Raw genomic sequence first — 22,427 nt, 5'->3', positions numbered from 1 at the left:
AACTCATTTCAGCCGCTTGTATTCGCGATCTCGTTCTTTCGGTCACTACCCATAGTTCATGACCATAGGTGAGGGTAGGAACATAGATCGACTGGTAAATTGAGAGCTTCGCCTTGCGGCTCAGCTCCTTTTTCACCACGACAGACCGATGCAGAGCCCGCATTACTGCGGATGCCGCACCAATCCGCCTGTCGATCTCACGCTCCATTCTTCCATCACTCGTGAACAAGATCCCGAGATACTTGAACTCCTCCACTTGGGGCAGGATCTCGCTCCCAACCCTGAGAGGGCACTCCACCCTTTTCCGGCTAAGGACCATGGTCTCGGATTTGGAGGTGCTGATTCCCATTCCAGCCGCTTCACACTCAGCTGTGAACCGATCCAGAGAGAGCTGAAGATCACGGCCTGATGAAGCAAACAGGACAACATCATCTGCAAAAAGCAGTGACCCAATCCTGAGTCCACCAAACCGGACCCCCTCAACGCCCTGGCTGCGCCTAGAAATTCTGTCCATAAAAGTTATGAACAGAATCGGTGACAAAGGGCAGCCCTGGCGGAGTCCAACTCTCACTGGAAACGGGTTTGACTTACTGCCGGCAATGCGGACCAAGCTCTGGCACCGATCGTACAGGGACTGAACAGCCTTTATCAGGGGGTCCGGTACCCCATACTCCCGGAGTACCCCCCCACAGGATTCCCCGAGGGACACGGTCGAATGCCTTTTCCAAGTCACAAAACACATGTAGACTGGTTGGGCAAACTCCCATGCACCCCTCCAGGACCCTGCTAAGGGTATAGAGCTGGTCCACTGTTCCGCGACCAGGACGAAAACCACACTGTTCCTCCTGAATCCGGGGCTCGACTATCCGACGGACCCTCCTCTCCAGGACCCCTGAATAGACTTTTCCAGGGAGGCTGAGGAGTGTGATCCCTCTGTAGTTGGAACACACCCTCCGCTCCCCCTTCTTAAAGAGGGGGACCACCCCCCCGGTCTGCCAATCCAGAGGCACTGTCCCTGATGTCCATGCGATGTTGCAGAGGCGTGTCAACCAAGACAGTCCTACAACATCCAGAGCCTTGAGGAACTCCGGGCGTATCTCATCCACCCCGGGGCCCTGCCACCAAGGAGTTTTTTGACCACCTCGGTGACCTCAGTCCCAGAGATGGGGGAACCCACCTCTGAGTCCCCATGCTCTGCTTCCTTATTGGAAGGCATGTTAATGGCATTGAGTAGGTCTTCGAAGTACTCGCCCCACCAACCCACAACGTCCCAAGTCGAGGTCAGCAGCGCACCATCCCCACCATATACAGTGTTGACACTGCACTGCTTCCCCCTTCCTGAGACGCCGGATGGTGGACCAGAATCTTCTCGAATCCGTCCGAAAGTCGTTCTCCATGGCCTCCCCAAACTCCTCCCACGCCCGAGTTTTTGCCTCAGCAACCACCAAAGCCGCATTCCGCTTGGCCTGCCGGTACCTATCAGCTGCCTCCAGGGTCCCACAGGACAAAAGGGACCGGTAGGACTCCTTCTTCAGCTTGACGGCATCCTTCACCGCCCGGTGTCCACCAACGGGTTCGGGGATTGCCGCCACGTCAGGCACCGACCACCTTACGGCCACAGCTCCGGTCAGCTGCCTCAACAATAGAGGCACGGAACATGACCCATTCGGACTCAATGTCCCCCACCTCCCTCGGGATGTGGTCGAAGTTCTGCCGGAGGTGGGAGTTGAAGCTACTTCTGACAGGGGGCTCTGCCAGACGTTCCCAACAGACCCTCACAACACGTTTGGGCCTACCATTGCCTGACCGGCATCCTCCCCCACCATCGAAGCCAACTCACCACCAGGTCGTGATCAGTTGACAGCTCCGCCCCTCTCTTCACCCGAGTGTCCAAGACATGTGGCCGGAAGTCCGACGACACGACCACAAAGTCGATCATCGAACTCAGGCCTAGGGTGTCCTGGTGCCAAGTGCACATATGAACACCCCTATGCTTGAACATGGTGTTCGTTATAGACAATCCGTGACGCGCACAGAAGTCCAACAACAAAACACCACTCGGGTTCAGATCGGGGGGCCATTCCTCCCAATCACGCCCCTTCCAGGTCTCACTGTCATTGCCCCACGTGAGCATTGAAGTCTCCCAGCAGAACGAGGGAGTCCCCAGAAGGTATGCCCTCTAGCACCCCCTCCAGGGACTCCAAAAAGGGTGGGTACTCCGAACTGTTTGTACGCACAAACAACAGTTAGGACCCGTCCCCCCACCCGAAGGCGAAGGGAGGCTACCCTCTCGTCCACCGGGGTAAACCCCAATGTACAGGCTCCAAGTCGGGGGGCAATAAGTATACCCACACCTGCTCGGCGCCTCTCACCGGGGGCAACTCCAGAGTGGTAGAGAGTCCAGCCCCTCTCAAGGAGATTGGTTCCAGAGTCCAAGCTGTGCGTCAGTATGAGAAAAAATATTTGTATGTGAGATCCATTATAGCAGGTGCCCGACCCTTCTGGGTATTGGCTTCATGGTCTAATAATATGGCTGAAGGACACCATTTATTTTCTAACTAGACAAAGAGCCCATTTCGACAACGTTAGATGAAATGGGCACGAGTGCAATAGTAGTAAGTATAAGAACCACAAACCTGATATAGGTGTATTGAATGAATGCGTAATTAGGCCTGGAGCTGTAGTCGAAATCGCCTTTCAGGCCTCTAGAGCTTTAATCGAAGTCGCCTTTCTCTTTGAATTTTTGCGGCCGTAAATCCGCCGCCTGCCGTGATGTCGGTCTCGTAAGGTGTGCAGAAGGTGACTGTGCATTCGGCTTCGGACAGACGTGAGTGAGTGAGTGAGTGAGTGAGTGAGTGAGTGAGTGAGTGAGTGAGTGAGTGAGTAGGCTGGCGAATTATATATAAGATGTGATCTTCCATTGAATTAGAAAATCTTAAATATTTATCTATATGGATAAAAACATCACATCCTCTGTCTATCATTTGAAAATGTTGGCTTTGTTTGATGTTATTCACCCGTTTGTAACATCAAGGGCCACATTTCATCCCTCAGATCACATCTTGTCTGTTTTGTTTGTTTGCCATTCACACAAAAATGGCTGAACTGATTTTCACAAAAGTTTGCATGTAGGTTGTCGATGGTGCAACTTAAAATGTAAGCTATACAGAATTTCAAAGATTTCACTGGGGAGGGAGTTTGTAATTGGGGGGGGGTTCAAATAAAGCTGAAAATTGTAAAATATATGGTACCTAGCATTTCAAAAAGTGTGTTGGGAAGGGGAGTTGTAATGGGGACGGTGGGATGATTTGAAAAAAATACATGACTCCAATGTTTGTGTATGAAAGTTTATGAAATTTTCCATGTATATTACTGTTGATACAATTTTAGGGCCTTTCAAAAGTTCCATAAAGAAGAGGAGGTTTTCTGAACTTTTGTATTCCCATTATTGTTCATGCAATGTAATATATACAGTTAGGTCCATAAACATTTGGACAGAGACAACTTTTTTCTAATTTTGGTTCTGTACATTACCACAATGAATTTTAAATGAAACAACTCAGATGCAGTTGAAGTGCAGACTTTCAGCTTTAATTCAGTGGGGTGAACAAAACGATTGCATAAAATGTGAGGCAACTAAAGCATTTTTTGAACACAATCCCTTCATTTCAGGGGCTCAAAAGTAATTGGACAAATTAAATAACTGGAAATAAAATGTTAATTCTAATACTTGGTTGAAAACCCTTTGCTGGCAATGACAGCCTGAAGTCTTGAACTCATGGACATCACCAGATGCTGGGTTTCCTCCTTTTTAATGCTCTGCCAGGCCTTACTGCAGCGGCTTTCAGTTGCTGTTTGTTTGTGGGCCTTTCTGTCTGAAGTTTAGTCTTCAACAAGTGAAATGCCTGCTCAATTGGGTTAAGATCAGGTGACTGACTTGGCCATTCAAGGATTTCCACTTCTTTGCTTTAATAACTCCTGGGTTGCTTTGGCTGTATGTTTTGGGTCATTGTCCATCTGTATCATGAAATGCCGCCCAATCAATTCGACTGCATTTAGCTGGATTTGAGCAGACAGTATGTCTCTGAACACCTCAGAATTCATTCGGCTTCTTCTGTCCTGTGTCACATCATCAATAAACACTAGTGTCCCAGTACCACTGGCAGCCATGCACGCCCAAGCCATCACACTGCCTCTACCGTGTTTTACAGATGATGTGCTATGCTTTGGATAATGAGCTGTTCCATGAGCCTTTTCCACACTTTTTTCTTGCCATCATTCTGGTAGAGGTTGATCTTGGTTTCATCTGTCCAAAGAATGTTTTTCCAGAACTGTGCTGGCTTTTTTAGATGTTCTTTAGCAAAGTCCAATCTAGCCTTTCTATTCTTGAGGCTCATGAATGGCTTGCACCTTGCAGTGCACCCTCTGTATTTACTTTCATGCAGTCTTCTCTTTATGGTAGACTTGGATATCGCTACGCCGACACCCTGGAGAGTGTTGTTCACTTGGTTGGCTGTTGTGAAGAGGTTTCTCTTCACCATGGAAATGATTCTGCGATCATCCACCACTGTTGTCTTCCGTGGACGTCCAGGTCTTTTTGCGTTGCTGAGTTCACCAGTGCTTGCTTTCTTTCTCAGGATGTACCAAACTGTAGATTTTGCCACTCGTAATATTGTAGCAATTTCTCAGATGGGTTTTTTCTATTTTTGCATCTTAAGGATGGCTTCTTTCACCTGCATGGAGAGCTCCTTTGGCTGCATGTTGTCTGTTCACAGCAAAATCTTCCACATGCAAGCACCACACCTCAAATCAACTCCATGCCTTTATCTGCTTAATTGATAATGACATAATGACGGACTTGCCCCACACCTGCCCATGAAATAGCCTTTGAGTCAATTGTCCAATTACTTTGAGCCCCTGAAATGAAGGAATTGTGTTAAAAAAATGCTTTAGTTGCCCTCACATTTTTATGCAATCGTTTTGTTCACCCCACTGAATTAAAGCTGAAAGTCTGCACTTCAACTGCATCGGAGTTGTTTCATTTAAAATTCATTGTGGTAATGTACAGAACCAAAATTAGAAAAAAGTAGTCTCTGTCCAAATATTTATGGACCTAACTGTAATGCTTTATGGGGAGTCGTAATGGCAGGGCTAACACCTCAAAAGGCAGGCATTACTGCAGATTAATTGAGTGGATGCATTTCATATTGTGGACGACTGAGGAACTGCAAGTCAATGGGAGAAATCCCTGTTTAATCAACAGGAAAATGAATAAACAAAATATGTGCATGGTGGTGCAAAAATGGAACAAAAAACAAAAAATGGAGCTGGACAGTTTGACATCTGTGGCAGAGCGACGGGCGCTCAGCAGGCTCCTGTCAATTATGGAGAATCCACTGCATCCACTGAACAGGATCATCTCCAGACAGAGGAGCAGCTTCAGCGACAGACTGCTGTCACCGTCCTGCTCCACTGACAGACTGAGGAGATTGTTCCTCCCCACACTATGCAACTCCTCAATTCCACCTCGGGGGTAAACGTTAACATTATACAAAGTTATTGTCTGTATACCTGCATTGTTATCACTCTTTAATATTGTTTTTTATCAGTATGCTGCTGCTAGAGTATGTTAATTTCCCCTTAGGATTAATAAAGTATCTATCTATCTATCTATCTATCTATCTATCTATCTATCTATCTATCTATCTATCTATCTATCTATCTATCTATCTATCTATCTATCTATCTATCTATCTATCTATCAAAACCGTTAGAATAGTTTTTGCATTCAGCTCCTGGTGACTGCCCGCGGTGTGCTCTTTTCACAGAGTGACCCCCTCCTTCTGGTGGCCTCAGGATTTATGGTTAGGGGACCGGAAGGGTCGGAGTCAAATGCCCTCACTAGGAGTCTTCTCAGTACTTTGGAGAGAACAGATGAGGATATAGTTAGCACCAGCGCCCCCTCTTGACCTGGGCTGGTAGGACATACCTCAGATGAGCCTGGAGAGTGATCCACTGACGTGCATGCAGTTCCCCAAACTTAACATGCAAAGTTTATGGAATTTCAAAAGTTTTATCATGAATAGAGGGAACAACACAAATACCAGTGGCTTAAATGCTGTTGTACTGATTCAGTAATTCAACACATCATCCAGTTTATTAATGTTGGATTAAAAATTTATTCATGAAACTCAAGTAATTTGTGGTTCCAACTCAGCAAGGACTGGAATCCCATCATACACAAAAAGAACAAATTCTTCACTCATGGGAGCAGCCAGATTCATGGTTCAGCAGTGTTTCTTTTGGTAACAAAAACTAAAACAAACATGTTGTCAATAAAAAAAAAAAATATTTCATTTACAGCTAAAATAGATATTATAATAAGTAAAGTGTCTGAAAAGTACAACTGAACAAAAATGAAAAAATAAAAACAAAACTCCATCCATCCATTATCCACCGCTTATCCGAGGTCGGGTCGTGGGGGCAGCAGCCTAAGCAGGGAAGCCCAGACCTCCCTCCCCTCCGGCCACCTCCTCCATCTCCTCTGGGAGGACCCCGAGGCGTTCCCAGGCCAGCCAGGAGATATAATCCCTCCAGTGTGTCCTGGGTCTCCCCCGTGGCCTTCTCCCAGTGGGACATGCCCAGAACACCCCCCTAGGGAGGCGTCCGGGGGGGCATCCTGACCAGATGCCCAAACCACCTCAACTGACTCCTCTCAATGCGGAGGAGCAGCCACTCTACTCCGAGTCTCTTCCGGATAGCTGAACTCCTCACCCTAACTCTAAGGGAAAGTCCAGCCACCCTGCGGAGAAAACTCATTTCGGCCGCTTGTATCCGCGATCTTGTTCATTTGGTCACTACCCAAAGCTTGTAGCCATAGGTGAGGGTAGGAACGTAGATCGACTGGTAAATCGACAGCCTCGCCTTTTGGCTCAGTTCTCTCTTCACCTCAGATGTGTTTTGTTCCAGTTTCTTATTGTTAGAAGTATATACGTTGTTTTTTTTTTTTGTTAACAATTGTGTCCAGTCTGCGTCATTACTCTGCATGGCAGACACACATGCACTGCAGCACTTTGTCTCTTTCATGTCCTGATCTCATTATTCCTCAAGTTCATCCCATTATTTCTCTCAGCAAACCTTTAAACCTTTTAACTTAGTTTTAAGCTTCATGAATTTCTGCAGTTCTATTAGATTGCTCCCTTATTTCTATTTTTGAGCCCAGACAGGCTTGCTTTCTGCAGTCTTTTATCCTAATTGAACTCATTCGGGTCAAGAACCAGGTATATTTGCTTTATTGTAGTTTTAAGAGCTTGTGTGCCGTTCTTCTTATACTGCATCTAATAGTTCAAGTGAAGTCTCAGTTTGGCATCATACACTGCCAGCATCGACCTTCCTTGTTTATCCTCTCAAATTTTCAAGATGCTTCATCCTTTGTTGTAGATTCTCCACAGTGTTGTCCTTTGTTTGGGACAATTTCCAGATTCACCTGGTAACTTTAGTAAGTCACCTTCTTTGGTGTAGATCAGGTCAATGCCAACAATACATATACTAAGAATCATTTAGAATATGAAATGCTCTGTTGAGTCTGGCCTGTCTTTTATTCCATAGAATTTTATATATGCCAATTTAACGAATGACTATATATTTACAAATGAAAAAAACTGAACAATCAACTGACTTCAATGGGGGATATTATGGTGTATAAAATCTACAAATTCTCTATATTTTTATTATTATATTTTGCTCAATCCCAACAGGATGAATTCAGATGTAGGAGGCATTATAATAAAAAGGCAAATCCTCTTCCCTTACACCTCACTTTTATAACAGTTGTTCACAGCATGGTGCTAAATCGGTATTACAGCCTGGGAAAGGAAGATTGAGCCGACACCTCAGGCTATTGATTACTTTATGGATGGACATCTGGGACAACAATTTGGTTTAAACCCTTTGTTAAAGAGGACATGAGACAATATCAAAAAACTTTATTATCTGGGAAAAGATTAAAGAGTTTGAGCAAAATTCATCCATCATATTGACAGCCAGCCAATCAGGTGCATGGAACATTCATGTTGTTTGTGAAGCCACGGCATGAAACTTTATAATAAATATGCCTCATGTGAAAGCAACGAAGAAGAAGAGAAACAGCGACAATGGAAGAGCAACGTCAGAGAAGACAACAAAGACACGTATGACCAGTTTTCATCCGATCATCAGTTAACAGCATTTTCATGAACGTCGATTGCTAAATCAAATGCTGCCCTGGGACATTCGTCCTTGTCATCTGTAACTTTTTTTCATAATCTTTTTCTAAAGACCATATATATATTCCGACTTTCCTATCAGTTTCTATTTTCTATTATTCTTTGTTCCAGTGGTATTATTATTATTCTTGTAATAAATACCATGCTGCTTTTAACTTTCTATGCTTTGTCTTAATGTCTATAGAGTGATTGAAATAATAAGTTAGATTTCTTTTAGTACCTGGTGCACCTAGAGATTTGCCATTATCTCTGTGCTGCGAGGTTTATTAAGGCTGAGGGTGAGAGCTCCATCCAATAGTAGGGAACAGTACGTAAAGAAGGTATTCTTGGCTGATAAATGGCATATAGTAAAGAGTGCTGAACCTTTGTATGTTTCAATGTATTCTTGTAGGCAAAAAGTAATATTTAAGTCTGAGATATCATTAAAACATCGTAGGTTGTTCGTGCCGATAATATAAGTCTCTTAATAAGTCAGTCTCTTGAAGTGCCGAGTGACAGGCTGTGTTATTCTTAAAGCACTTGTGTGGTTTAAAGTGCTAAAGGTTAATCAGCGTGTGTGTGTCATTCATGGCGCACTGTTGTGTGTATGCGTATAGCTGTGTATGTGTGTGTTCATCTTAAAGTGCCAACCCGATAATGAACTTGAGAAGTATACTTACCCTTGAGGGAAAACAGGTAAAGGGTAAGTAGAGGGAAATACTATGATAATACAGGGGACATCACAATTTTTGAAGGCCTCCCATCATTTTGGCCATTTAGTGTGTGTATTCACAACATTCAGATCTTGGCTTAATGGTGTTTGGACGCAGGAGTACGCGGGGCTTTGGGCGAGTGTCATATGTGGGGCTGAGAGCCATAAGTGTAGGCTATATACCGCACCACCACGCTCACGGGCTTGTCCGCCTCTAATGCTGTACGCCTTATTATTGTTAAAACACATGGTGCCTTATGTGGGTACCATTGGCCGTTTGATTACATTACGTATTGTAATTGTTCTTATATTGGTTTAGTGGCCTTTAACCAACTTAATTAATGATTCAGAAACATTTTGCACGCAGAATTAACAAACTAGATAACAGTCGTTTCTGCCGAACCCGCTGGAGTCTGCAAATGTATTTAATTACGGAGAACCACAACACTTGTAATAAAACGAACACTTACCAAACAGCTGCTTTGACAGTCACTGACGGAAGTCCACTTTTCTGGCTTTTCGCTGAGCAAAATCGTTGATAAGATCCTTGTAGTCCAATGTTGAGGCAAGTTCCTTTTCGATTGACAAAATAGCTAAACTGCACAGTTTGTTTTGCAACATTGTTGATCGTAGATAATTTTTGATAAGTTTCAACTTTGAAAAGCTTCTTTCCGCGCACGCAACGGTCACAGGAATTAGACGAAATCCACCACGTACCATATTTCAGTCTATAACGGATTTGAATGTCTTGCAGAGGCCCTGCATATTTGTATGATGAGCTGATGGTGACAAAAGAATCTCCTATCGCGGGGCCCCCTCAGGCGCGGGGCCTGGGGCGATTGCCCAAGTCGCCACCCCCAAAGGCCGCCTCTGTTGGACGACATTTGGGTTGAGGAAGAAATAAAGTGAGAATTGATATGTGAGGGGTAGTACTACCGATGCCTGAGAAATAAGAAAGGATGACGTGCTGAGGGGGATGCAGCGCTCATTTGCTTACTTTGCTATTTGCTTCCTGTCATCATGTTATGTGACCGGCAGTATCCATTATTAAAAGGGATCGGTGTGAATAAAGGACGGCGGTTTGAGTCTTAGATTTCAACATCGTTTTGTCAACTTCTAATCTATTTTTTGTGCATAAAAGCCTTGTCTATTATCTTTTCGACAACCATTTTGATTCTTTTATTTGTGAATTCACTGAATGTACATATTTTCATGAATATTGAGTGCCCATGTTCACTTTAGCCCCTGAATGTTTGTTGTTATTTTAAATTAAATATATTAGCCATTACTTTTTGGTTTAAAAATGAATTGACTTTCTTTCTGTTTATGGGGCTTCATACCAGCATGTAACCCAAATGGTTGTTTGGAAACAATGTTGTTTGCTGTATATCTTAAAGAGATGTTCTTTTGCTCATGACATCAGTAGAAATTCTGAATTCAAATCAATGTCTGCAAACACAACACAGTCTTCATGAACCTTCAGTTTTACCTTAACTCATGTATTTTAGCATAAGCAGAAATATGAAAGCCAGATTTGAAACAACAAAGTCAATGATAAGGTGTCACATCAGAGGTTGGGCATCAAACTAAAAGAAGTGGAAGTTCAGGGTGATATTCTTAGATGGGTGCAGAATTGGCTCAGACACAGGAAGCAGATGGTGATGGTGAGAAGAGCCTTGTCAGAACTGGCCGATGTTAAGAGTGGTGACCAGCAGGGGGTCGCTGCTATTTTTAATATATATAAATGATTTAGATAGGAATATAAGTAACAAGCTGGTTAAGTTTGCAGATGATACCAAGATAGGTGGATTAGCAGATAATTTGGAATCCATTACAGTAGTACCTCAGTTTGCAAGCATAATTCGTTCTGGAGATGTGCTTGTAATCCAAAGCACTCGTATATCAAAGTGAATTTCCACATAAGAAATAATGGAAACTCAGATGATTCGTTCTACAACCCAAAAATATTCATACAAAAATGATTAATACAAAATTTAAAGTAAAAATACGTAAAACTAATTAACCTGCACTTTACCATTGAAAAGAATCATGGCTGGTGTGAGGGAGACGAGAGAGAGGAGGAGGAGGAAGACAGTTATTGTGTAGGACGACTTTCACTCTAACTAATGGAGTCACTGCTGTCTATTGGCTCATTGGAATCTTCTTCTTTTTTTTGCGACTTTAACAAGGAGCCTCTCCAATGACAGTTGCTTTTGTCTAAGGAGTCACTACACTTGGACACAAAATTTTAAAAATGGTTTACGCACTATAAGGTTTCTAAACTCTTATGGGATTCCCCCCCAACAGGACGTCACGCAGAAGAGCGTCCCGAAGCAACCGCAGGCTCCCAGCGTTGTAGCAGTTCGCTGTAAAAGTGAATCAGAAAAGATCGCAGTCAGGCTGTAAGCGCCTGCCATTGATGGGTGATGCAAGGAACGTTATAAATGCAGGGCACAGTATATTACTTGGCCACTAACCTGGTCACGACCCTGCCTGATTGCTATGTCTGTGTATAGGTGAGCGGCAGATCCCCGCTACAATAAATAACTGCACTGTTCCTGTTTCACGCTGAATAAAGCTGGTGTTGCTAAAGTACTGAGCCTCAGCCTCATGTTTTGGGGTGCACGACAGGGACTCACACGTTACAAAACACACACACACGTGGTCACCATGCTATAGTAAACAGTATACACTCATACGGATGTTGACTATATGAGTGAGGCACGGCGACTGAGAATGAGCATGGGAGATGATTACCCACAATCCCACAACGAGAGAGAGAGAGAGAGAGAGAGAGAGAGAGAGAGAGAGAGAGAGAAGAAGCATCAGCTCAGTTGTGATCACGTGATGCTCGGCAGACAAAGCATTAGCAATGGGAAGTTCGGATCATTTTACCGACTTGGACCTTTGAGTCTCGTTCAGCAAAATGAACGAATCTTTTTTCGAGTCATTTCGTTCATTTTAGCAAAATATAATTAAAATGTTACCTGTTACCTCCCTAACACATCTACTGCTTACACAAATGTTTATCACACTACAAACAAGACAAAACTATAATGCTATAAGAAACAGAAAATATTAATTCATTGTTTACCTGGGTCTTTAGTCTATGATTCGCCGGTAAGTGGTCACGTGACAAAAGAACGAACGACTCAAAAGACTCGAGGAATGAACTAATCAATTCTCTTTCCGGCTCAGACTGCATAGGTTAAGCTTATGGGGCTGTCACGTGATGAACGAACGACTCGGAAAACCCGAAGACTCGAAAAAACTATAGAAAGTTGCGCAAATGTGCATGCGCGACTGAACGAAACACTCCCACGAGACGACTCGTTCTTCCCGAGTCACATTAAAGATTCGTTCAAAATGAACGAATCGTTCAAGAACGACCCATCACTACAAAGCATGTACGTACTGCTCGTATTGCAAGACCTCGTGTGACACCCCGTGTAGCGGGAATCAAGAACACCAGCCTACACTCTAGGTGTCTAGTATGTGGGACCGAGCGTGACCAGGATGATAGTGCAAGACAGGGAGACACGGACACAAAAAGGGTTGGGTTTTTGAAAAATAAAGTGAAGTTTTATTTACAGGTGCACTTAACAAAAATAATGTCCTGCGGAATTTATATATTAAAACACAGTTCAATGCCGCAAAAGACACACAAAAACAGTAAATAAATGATGTTCAAAAATAGTGGCTATATACAAAAATAAACAGTGCACCAATACCCATAACCCAATTAAATACCTCCACCAAAAAATATTCCAGAGATATTTTCACGAACAAATATTTACAAAAACAAGGCACAAGCCGTAATGCTTGGTAAATTCAACAACTATTCTACCGAGTACCTTTCTCCAAGAAGATCTAATCAGAAAAGAACCAACCTCTAGGGGCCATGAGTCCCTTTTATATTCGGCGCCCTTGTGCCGACCAATTAAGGTGTCCTATGTCATCTCTCTACAACCACGCGATAACGAGAACGCGTCTGCGAGAAGTGGCGTCTCCTGCCCTGCAAAATACTATAATAGTTCAAGCAGCCGGCGCGCGCACGCGCGCATGGCTGTGCCGGCATTTGAGACGCAACTGTGCTTCTGCCTTAAGTTACCGTAAGCACTTTTTAAAGTTTCACACCCTTCCCCTGAGCTACTGCCCAGACAACTATACACATGGGATCCCTTTTCTAAACCGCAGTAACCTTAATACTATGACGCTTCAAACTTACTTTTACTCCTTTAGAGTTATGGGGTCGCGGGAGGCACACGCAGTAGTGGAGGACCGACAATGCCATCCCGGCCGGTAAATGGCAAGGCTGTCTCTCCAGTCTATCCGAGACCTACCGCAACACTCTCCAAAAGGCACTAATAAGGTCTGTGAAGATGTCTATCTGCAATAGTATAAAAAAAAAGGAATAATGCAAGTTTCCTTTCTTTGTACTTTAACTTTTTATTACAAACAAATGCCTCTCCACTGCAGAGGACACTTGACAAATTTTATTTAATTCTAGGTAATGCCAGTAAGGCACACCTCGCTCGTTTATCAAGTTAAAATTTATTAAAAATTTGAGCTCATGTTGCAAAACACTCGCAGACCAAGTTACTCGCAATCCAAGGTTTTACTGTATATCATTACAGAAGGACTTGGATAGCATACAGGCTTGGGCAGATTTGTGACAGCAGATGAAATTTAATGTCAGTAAATATAAAGTATTACACATAGGAAGTAAAAATGTTAGGTTTGAATACACAATGGTTGGTCAGAAAATCGAGAGTACATCTTATGAGAAGGATTTAGGAGTCATAGTGGACTCTAAGCTATCAACTTGTAGACAGTGTTCAGAAGTCATTAAGAAGGCTAACAGAATGTCAGGTTATATAGCGCCTTGATGTGTGGAGTATGAGTCACAGGAGGTTCTGCTCAACCTTTATAACACACTGGTGAGGCCTCATCTGGAGTACTGTCTGCAGTTTTGGTCTCCAGGCTACAAAAAGGACATAGCAGCACTAGAAAAGGTCCAGAGAAGAGCGGCTAGGCTGATTCAGGACTATCAGGGATGAGTTCTGAGGAAAGATTAAAAGAGGTGAGCCTTTACAGTTTAAACAAAAGAAGAGTAAGAGGAGACCTGACTGAAGTGTTTAAAATTATGAAGGGAAAATGAATTCATCAAGAACACGGGGACACAGTTGGAAACCTGTTAAGGATAAATGTCACACAAACATTAGGAAGTCTTTCTTTACACAGAGAACGATGGACATTTGGAATAAGCGACCAAGTAATGTGGTAGACAGTAAGATGTTAGGGACTTTCAGAACTCGACTTGATGTTTTTTTGGAAGAAATAAGTGGATAGGACTGGCGAGCTTTCATGGGCTGAATGGCTTGTTCTCGTCCAGATTGTTCTAATCGGTTTCTTGGTGCCCTGCTCCACCGTACAATTCCCGGTGAAAACCCAATTCTCAATTTCAATGAAAAGAAACTGAGGTTCATGTGATTTAAAAAACTAATAAAAGAGGAATGGAGACAAAGAAATATAAATATGGAGTTAAGCACCTTTTAGGATCTTACTTGGAAGATAAGGATTGGAAACTCTGCCTTCCCAGGATGCGCGTGATCTCCCTTTGCCCTCATTGCTACATACTCATCCATCCATTTACTACGAAGGTAAAGGAAAGCTGATGCCTTCCCCAGCAGTGTTAGGACCACCCATGTCTTCGGTGTATTCAAGATCATCTGTCAGAACTTCTCTAAGGTTTAGTTTGTGCATAAATGTAATCTTATTTCAGGTAAACGCAACATGACAATAGAAGAAGATGAGCATTTAAGAAAAGATTTCATGGCTGATTCAACAATTACGACGTGGCATTTCAAGGGCATCTCTTTATAACTTTTTTTTTTCTCTCTCTTCTTTTGCAGGTTTTGCAACTTGGCTCTGAGATTCTTCCACAGTACAAGCAAGAGACACCAAAGACACCCCCTCATATAATCCTTCATTATTGCACCTTTAAAACCACCTGGGACTGGGTCATCTTAATTTTAACCTTCTACACTGCTATCATGGTCCCCTATAATGTGTCCTTTAAAACCAAGCAGAACAATGTGGCATGGCTGGTGGTCGACAGCATTGTGGATGTAATATTCTTGGTGGACATTGTGCTCAATTTCCACACCACCTTTGTGGGCCCGGCTGGAGAGGTCATATCGGACCCAAAGCTCATTCGCATGAACTACTTGAAGACCTGGTTTGTAATTGACTTGCTTTCTTGTTTGCCCTATGATGTCATCAACGCCTTTGAGAATGTGGATGAGGTGCGTACCCTTTTCACTTTTGTTGTGGTCAGGTTACAGAAATTTAGAGCCAGTGGAGCTCTCTGAAAGCTTGTTTGGATATGGTGATTAATGCTTGACGGATTTAAGATTGATCTGTTTAAGTTTTTTTAAGTTTGATGATGCCATATACAGGTACGTATTGTGCACGTGTTGTTTTATCTTTTCCTGTTTAACTCATATATGTAACAGCGGACTAATTTGTATCCAGAAGTTTTTGTAAACTCCTCTTCACATTGACAATAATATTCTCTTTTTATTGTTCTTCAACATTTGTAGACATTTTCTTTGCTGTGAGATATCACTGCTGGTACATTTTCCTGGTGCTTCTTAATTTGTTACTTTTGTCACTCACTGTGTGCTACCTTCCATATTTGCTGTAGTGCAGTGCACGGTGAAGATTTGTGTTCAGCGGTGCTCGGCCTGCTTATTCTCCATTTGATGTTGCAGTCATGAATATTTTAAAGGGCATTTCTGTGAGTTTTTAGCTACTTCCTGATCTCTCTTGAAACTTCTCGATGGCATCCGCAGGCTTTTCCTGAAGGTTACTGTTTTGTTTTTTTTGTTCTTCCTGCTTCTCTTTGCTTACTTTTTTTTTCTTCTGTTTCCTACTTGATGTTTTGTAGGCAGTGTTTGTCCACACCTTGGATAAATGTAGTAGTTAGATGACTTTGTACACTGAAAAAAGTATAACATTGATGTTGTTCATTCGACGTAAATTTTCTCTTTCAAGCAACTTAAGATTAGTCATTTAGTGTTGTAGCATGAAATATTTGGTTTCAGGTCTCAATCAAAGTAAAAAAATTTGTTTCTACCAAAGTAAGTTATGGTGGAGGGAATAAACGTAGAAATCCTGTTTCAGTTAACTTAATATTTTAGTTTGTTTGTGTGCTGTGTTTGAGGGGCCGTTTGTACAGTAATCCCTCACTTATCGCAGGAGATAGGTTCCAAGGCCGACCGCGATAACTGAATTTCCGCGAAGTAGGGACACCATATTTATTTAATTATTTAACGTGTATTTGGACGTTTTTAAAACCTCCCTGTATTGTTTACCAACCCACCCTTTACTCTGTTAATAACAGGGGACAACTGCTAAGCAATATGAAATCGGTAGATAAGTTTACACTTACTGTATAGCGAAGTACACGTAGCTATATATGACGTGATGATGGTGATGAATATGCTGCGCAGTAAAAATGATGACGATGAAGGTGATAATACCCTGAATGCAGTAGCAAGAGCACGTTAATGCTGAATGAGTGAGATGAGACTTCCTGGTTAATGCAGCACTCCGTCGCTGAGCCAATCAGCAGCAAACAGGAACTTAACTGCGTGCTCTGATTGGGTAGCTTCTCAGCCATCCGCCAATAGCATCTCTTAGTATGAAATCAACTGGGCAAACCAACTGAGGAAGCAAGTACCAGAAGTAAAAAGACCCATTGTCCAGCAGAAACCTGCGAAGGCAGCAAAAAAATCCGCGTTATATATTTAGATATGCTTACATATAAAATCCGCGAAGTCGTGAATTCCGCGAAAAGTGAACCGCGAAGTAGCGAGGGATTACTGTATAGTCTTCCAGTCGAACTTTGCAGCGTGATGGCTTTCCAACTTAAAAAATAGATTTAGTATAAAACAAGTGAATTGCACCCAATCACTCTAAATGATTTGCCTCAACTTAAAAATTGTGGGATCAATAAGCTAAAAAGAATTATATTGGTTCAGATTGAAAATATTAAGTGTGAATCATCACATTTTTTTTTTCAGTGTAGGGTGTCAGATAGTTTCTTGGGCTTACTAGGGTAACACCATTTACCGCTTGGCTCTCCCTGTCACTGCAAATAAATTAGGTCCAATAGCACATATTCATTTATTTCACTTTAGTTGATTCTTGACACGAAGACACCCCTTGTTCAAAAGAATCAGAAGATATCATATTTTGTAATTGAAGAAACAATACTCTAGAACAGGGGTTGGCAACCCACAGCACGGAGAGCGATTTTCAATGGCACTCTGATTAAATTGAAATGCAGTAAAAAATATATATTTTAATTACAGCACATGGATTCACGCCCTCACCTACGTTTTGCATACGTGACTCACAAGTAAATGGAAACCAGGTGTTCAGTGCAGGCCGTGGAACGTTAAAACCGACCTCCTGTCATTATATTTTAATGACAGCGCATGCGTCCCTCACCTACGTTTTGTGCATGCGACTCGCATGTAAAGGGAAAGCATGTGTTCAGTGCCACCACTGGAAGGTTGCTGACCTCTGCTCTACAATATACAGTAGATGAGGACAATCGTCGTTTTACGGCATCACTTATTTAAAGTTCATTGTCATAGCATTGTCCAAATTTAGCTGCAGCAGGGGTGCATATTATTGTAACTCAGAGTTTCTCAGTGACTCGCTAGAAGGAAACTAAAGGGAATATTTTGTGCAGAATCTGCAGAGAACTGCATTAGAGTAATCCAATTAATAGGATTGTCAGCTATTCAGTTGTGTCAATCTTACTAAGGTTTACTACCTAAAGGCAGTGTTAGATTTCTCCCTTTTTCAAAGAAGCTCTCCAGACATGTTTGTGATTTACTCATTTTAGGTAGGGCTAGCTTGTGGGCTTAATTTATCGGACATCAAAATTGTGACAAAAAAAAGTGTGGGAAAGAGGCACAGACGGAAGTGATGGGGAGATTGTTGAATGACAGCTGTTCATAGTTATTGAAAATTATCAACAGTTTATTGTACACCACATACAAATCAGTCTACATGCACATCCAGACCTACTTCCTTAACTATAGTGGCTATTAAGGTCCATAAACAACAGAACACAGTCACTGATCATCTGGTCATTCTTCAAAATAAAACACCCTGCAGACTTGTGATAGTCAATCAAATGGGGAAAAAAACGTTTTTTATTCTTTCTGTGCGGCACGGCACCAAACGATCGATGACCAGTACCGGTCGGCGGCCTGATGGTTGGGGACTGCTGCCATATAAGGTGAAATGTTATGTTTGTATATGCTGGTTGATGTACATCTATGATTATGTGCGTGTGTGTATTTTGTGTATATATTTGTATATATATTTATATATTATAATCTTACTGTGAAATGAATAGACTTGACACACACAAAAACGTTTGGGGCAGCCACCCATATATTGTCCCTGGCTGCAAAACGGGTTTTGACATAGCACTCATGTGCTGAGGAAAGATGGCGGATTTATAAGCCGAAAGGTGGAAGTGATGTCATCTGACCGGAAACCGGAAGTGATGTTGAATCAGGCAGGTTTTGCCAGCAGAGATAACAGAAGTAGGCTTAGTGCCCCCCACCACCCCCTGGTCTGATGGGTAATTACCTCCCACTTGGTCCACTTTGCTCTCTCCTAGTCGTATGTGTGTGACATTACAGTATATATAAATCAGGCTGTTGTGGTCTTGTATGTAAGTTAGTAACCACAAGGGGGCGCCAGAGAGCCCCTGACACTTGATGAATATGTAAGGTCAGTCAGCCGCTCGTGTTGCTTTCATTTAGGAAATCTCTCAAAACTAAGAAATGTTGTTTCAAAATCAGAATTGGAGATGCTTGTTCATTCTGTTATTTCCTCACGGCTTGATTACTGTAATGCTCTCTTTACAGGTTTGAGCAAGTCCTCTCTCTCACGCCTTCAGTTAGTTCAAAATGTAGCTGCCAGGCTCCTAACTTGCGCTAGCCGGAGTGATCATATCACCTCCATTCTGCACACACTGCACTGGCTCCCAGTGTTTTATAGAATTAATTTTAAAGTTTTGGTACTTACTTTCAGAGTTTTGCATGGACAAGCTCCTGAGTACCTAACCAGCCTGCTCCAACGCCATACAGCTTGGCAGACTCTAAGATCTGGGCAACATGGCCTTCTTGTTGTCCCACACACTCGACTAAAAGCCAGTGGGGATCGTGCCTTTCAGTCTGTGGCCCCGAGACTATGGAATAGCCTGCCTTGTGGTCTGCATGCAGCTGAGTCCTGTTGATTCTTTTAATAAACAACTGAAAACATTTCTTTTAAACAAGCTTTTAATCAGTGCTGAATAGTTCCAGTTTGTTTATTTATTATTTGTATTGGTTTTGATTGTTTTGTTTTAACTGTTGTATTTGTATTGTATTTGCTGTTCAGCGCTCTGTGACCTTTTATCTGTGAAGGGCGCTATATAAATAAACTACTACGACAATATAAGAATATAAATACAATAAAGAGTTGTTATTCCACAAAGCACCTTACAATGAACACCTCTCCAACAATTAGCCACAATCTTATATATAAAGCAGACTGTAACAATCTTGCGGTCTTGTATGTATGTACTCAGAACATTTCTGGTGTGCTCCATAAAGTTTTATCATGAAAAATTCATAGTATTATTTGTTTGTTATTTAATGTTTGTTTTTGTTAGCTATATTTTCCATCCATCCATTATCCAACCTGCTATATCCAATCCCAGTCAGCACAGGGCACAAGACAAACCCCGGGCAGGGCGCCAGCCCACACACATTAGGGACAATTTAGAGCCGCCAATCCACCTAACCTGCATGTCTTTGGGAGGAAACCCACGCAGACACGGGGAGAACATGCAAACTCCACACAGGGAGGACCCGGGAAGTGAACCCGGGTCTCCTAACTGTGAGACAGCAGCGCTACCCACTGCAGCACCGTGCCACCCAGCTATATTTTCATCTTGCATTATTCTTATTGTAACAATGTTGTAGTGGTAATAGAATGAAATCAACCTAATAATAATATTAATTTAATTGACGCTTTTTTTTGTTGTCAAAAAAGTTTATGTTAAGTTTAAAACTTTTTACTACATCACAAAACAAAAATTAATCTGTCAAGTTGTGTTTTTTTTAATGATATTTTTCTGAAACAATTAAAAAAAAACTTTATTTTTCTTCCCGGGCAATGCAGGGTATTCCAGCTAGTGTGTATATATATATATATATATTGTGACGCGTCTTGCCACTGCATGGGCTCTAGGGAGTGGAAGTCGGGGTGAAGTCTTGGGGGAACACTTTTTGTAAGGGCTTGGGGCACCACCCTAGAGAGAGAACTGAGGGACAGGGATCAGGGTTAACTAACGGTGCGTGGAGGAAAGGGGATGGAGGTGGTCGGAAGTGGTTGTTGCTGAAGTGAAAGGAAGACAGCATCAAGTGGAGAAGGGAGCGAACAGTGAAAGACTAGGCAAGAGGTAGAAAGGACGAAAGTGGGTTATTTTTGTTATTTTGGAGGTGTCCCCATGACCCAGACAACAGGCGGTGGTAGGGCACCATTTATATCAGTGCATATCCAATAAAAAGCCAGTCGGCATTTGGAAGACTCCCCCGGACAAGCGGCACTTGAGTGTGTTTATTCGACGGGACGTCACAATATATATACAGTATATGTATATATTGTGAGAGCCAGCCCAACCACAGACAGACAGACACCGTTCTTAAGTTCACCACACACGGTTTATTTATAATATGTACAGTTATTAAAGTCCACAGTGCTCCTGCACCAAACACCCTTTTCTTGGGCATCTCAATGGTCCTCTTCGGGCCGCCTTCTCTTCCCACTCCGAAGCCTTATCCTCTTCCTCCCAACTCTCGCTCCTCGACTGTTGGAAGGCAGTCCCTTTTAAGCTCACCCGGATATGCTCCAGGTGCCCTTTGATGAACTTCCACCGGCACTTCTTGGTGTGGCAGAAGTGCTGGCTTCCAGGGCTCCAGGATCCACCGGGTGCCCCCTGGCGATGTCCACGGGCCCCTATAGGGTTAGCTTCCCAGCTCTTCTTGTGGCCCAGGGAAGGTATAATCCTTCCAGGTGTCCCGACTGGGTGTGGCGCCCAGCCACCCACCACAATATATATACAGCATATACATATATATTGTGATAAAGGCGCTATATAGCGCCCGACCCAGCACAGACTCACTCAGAGGCACGTGTAAAAACACACCAGACTTTTATTTTCTTCAGCTAGAGGGCACGTCTTCCCCGCGAACCCCCCAGCCACAACACAGTCTCAAAAGCACTTAATATAAGCCACACAACTCTCCACCTTGGCACCAGCACTCCTCCCAGGCAACCTCATCCTCTTCCTCCCGATTCTGGCCCTGAGTGGTGGATGCTGGCCCTTTTTATAACCCACCCAGAAGTGTTCCAGGTGCATGATGGGGGCTGTAGAGTAAACTGTATAAACTGTATTGTATTGTAGAGGTGTCCAGGTTGGCTCAGGGACCCATGCAGCACCCCCTGGTGGCCACCCCAGATCCCCACAGGGCTGTGGAGAACTCCATCTCCCATGGAACCCTGCAGGAAACTGAGGCACCACCGTCACCCAGGGAGGCTGCCACCAAGTGTCCCGAGGGAGGTACTGAGGAGCCCATGGCTGCTCCCCTGGAACGTAAGTAGAAGGGGCATCCTGGCCAGGCATGGGACCAGGCCATCCGCCACTATATATATATATATATATTATATATATATAAAAGATATGTTTATAATATATATTTTAATTGTTTCCTTTAGCTTGGTTTAGTTTTAGATGTGCTTTATAAATACATTTTGACATGAATTGAGTTGTAAAGTATGACTATGTTAAGCTACATTTCTGCTACTAAGCTACTTTTGTACTATGTGAATTTCCCATTGGGATTAATAAAGTATCTATCTATCTATCTATCTATCTATCTATCTATCTATCTATCTATCTATCTATCTATCTATCTATCTATCTATCTATCTATCTATCTATCTATCATATAGTGCCTCTATCAATCATATAGTGCTATCTATCTATCTATCTATCTATCTATCTATCTATCTATCTATCTATCTATCTATCTATCTATCTATCTATCTATCTATCTATCTATCTATCTATCTATCTATCTATCTATCATATAGTGCCTCTAATCTATCTATCTATCTATCTATATCTATCTATCTATCTATTCTATCTAATCTATCTATCTATCTGTCTATCTGTCTGTCTGTCCTGTCTGTCTGTCTGTCTGTCTGTCTGTCTGTCTGTCTACATTTAGCTGGCAATAAGAGATATAAAACAAACTTGTGGTCTGTAAAAATTACAGAGAGAACAATTCTGTTGGCCCTCATTTATTTGGAAAAGGGCATTTTAATAA

At 42.7% G+C, this 22,427-nt stretch overlaps 1 protein-coding gene across 4 annotated transcripts in view; it reads left to right on the top strand.

The window, feature by feature from the left end:
- The window catches only part of LOC114643083 (potassium voltage-gated channel subfamily H member 1), an 846,735-nt gene that overhangs the window by 223,288 nt on the left and 601,020 nt on the right, over positions 1 to 22,427 (top strand). For all 4 annotated transcript variants that reach the window (XM_051919675.1, XM_051919676.1, XM_051919677.1 and 1 more), the window contains exon 6: positions 14,871 to 15,263. In XM_051919675.1, coding sequence (XP_051775635.1) covers positions 14,871 to 15,263 — 393 coding nt within the window. The remainder of the gene's footprint in view (positions 1 to 14,870; positions 15,264 to 22,427) is intronic.

This window comes from Erpetoichthys calabaricus, chromosome 15, assembly GCF_900747795.2.
Source record: "Erpetoichthys calabaricus chromosome 15, fErpCal1.3, whole genome shotgun sequence".
Lineage (NCBI taxonomy): Eukaryota > Metazoa > Chordata > Cladistia > Polypteriformes > Polypteridae > Erpetoichthys > Erpetoichthys calabaricus.
This window is presented reverse-complemented; position numbering and strand designations above follow the sequence as displayed.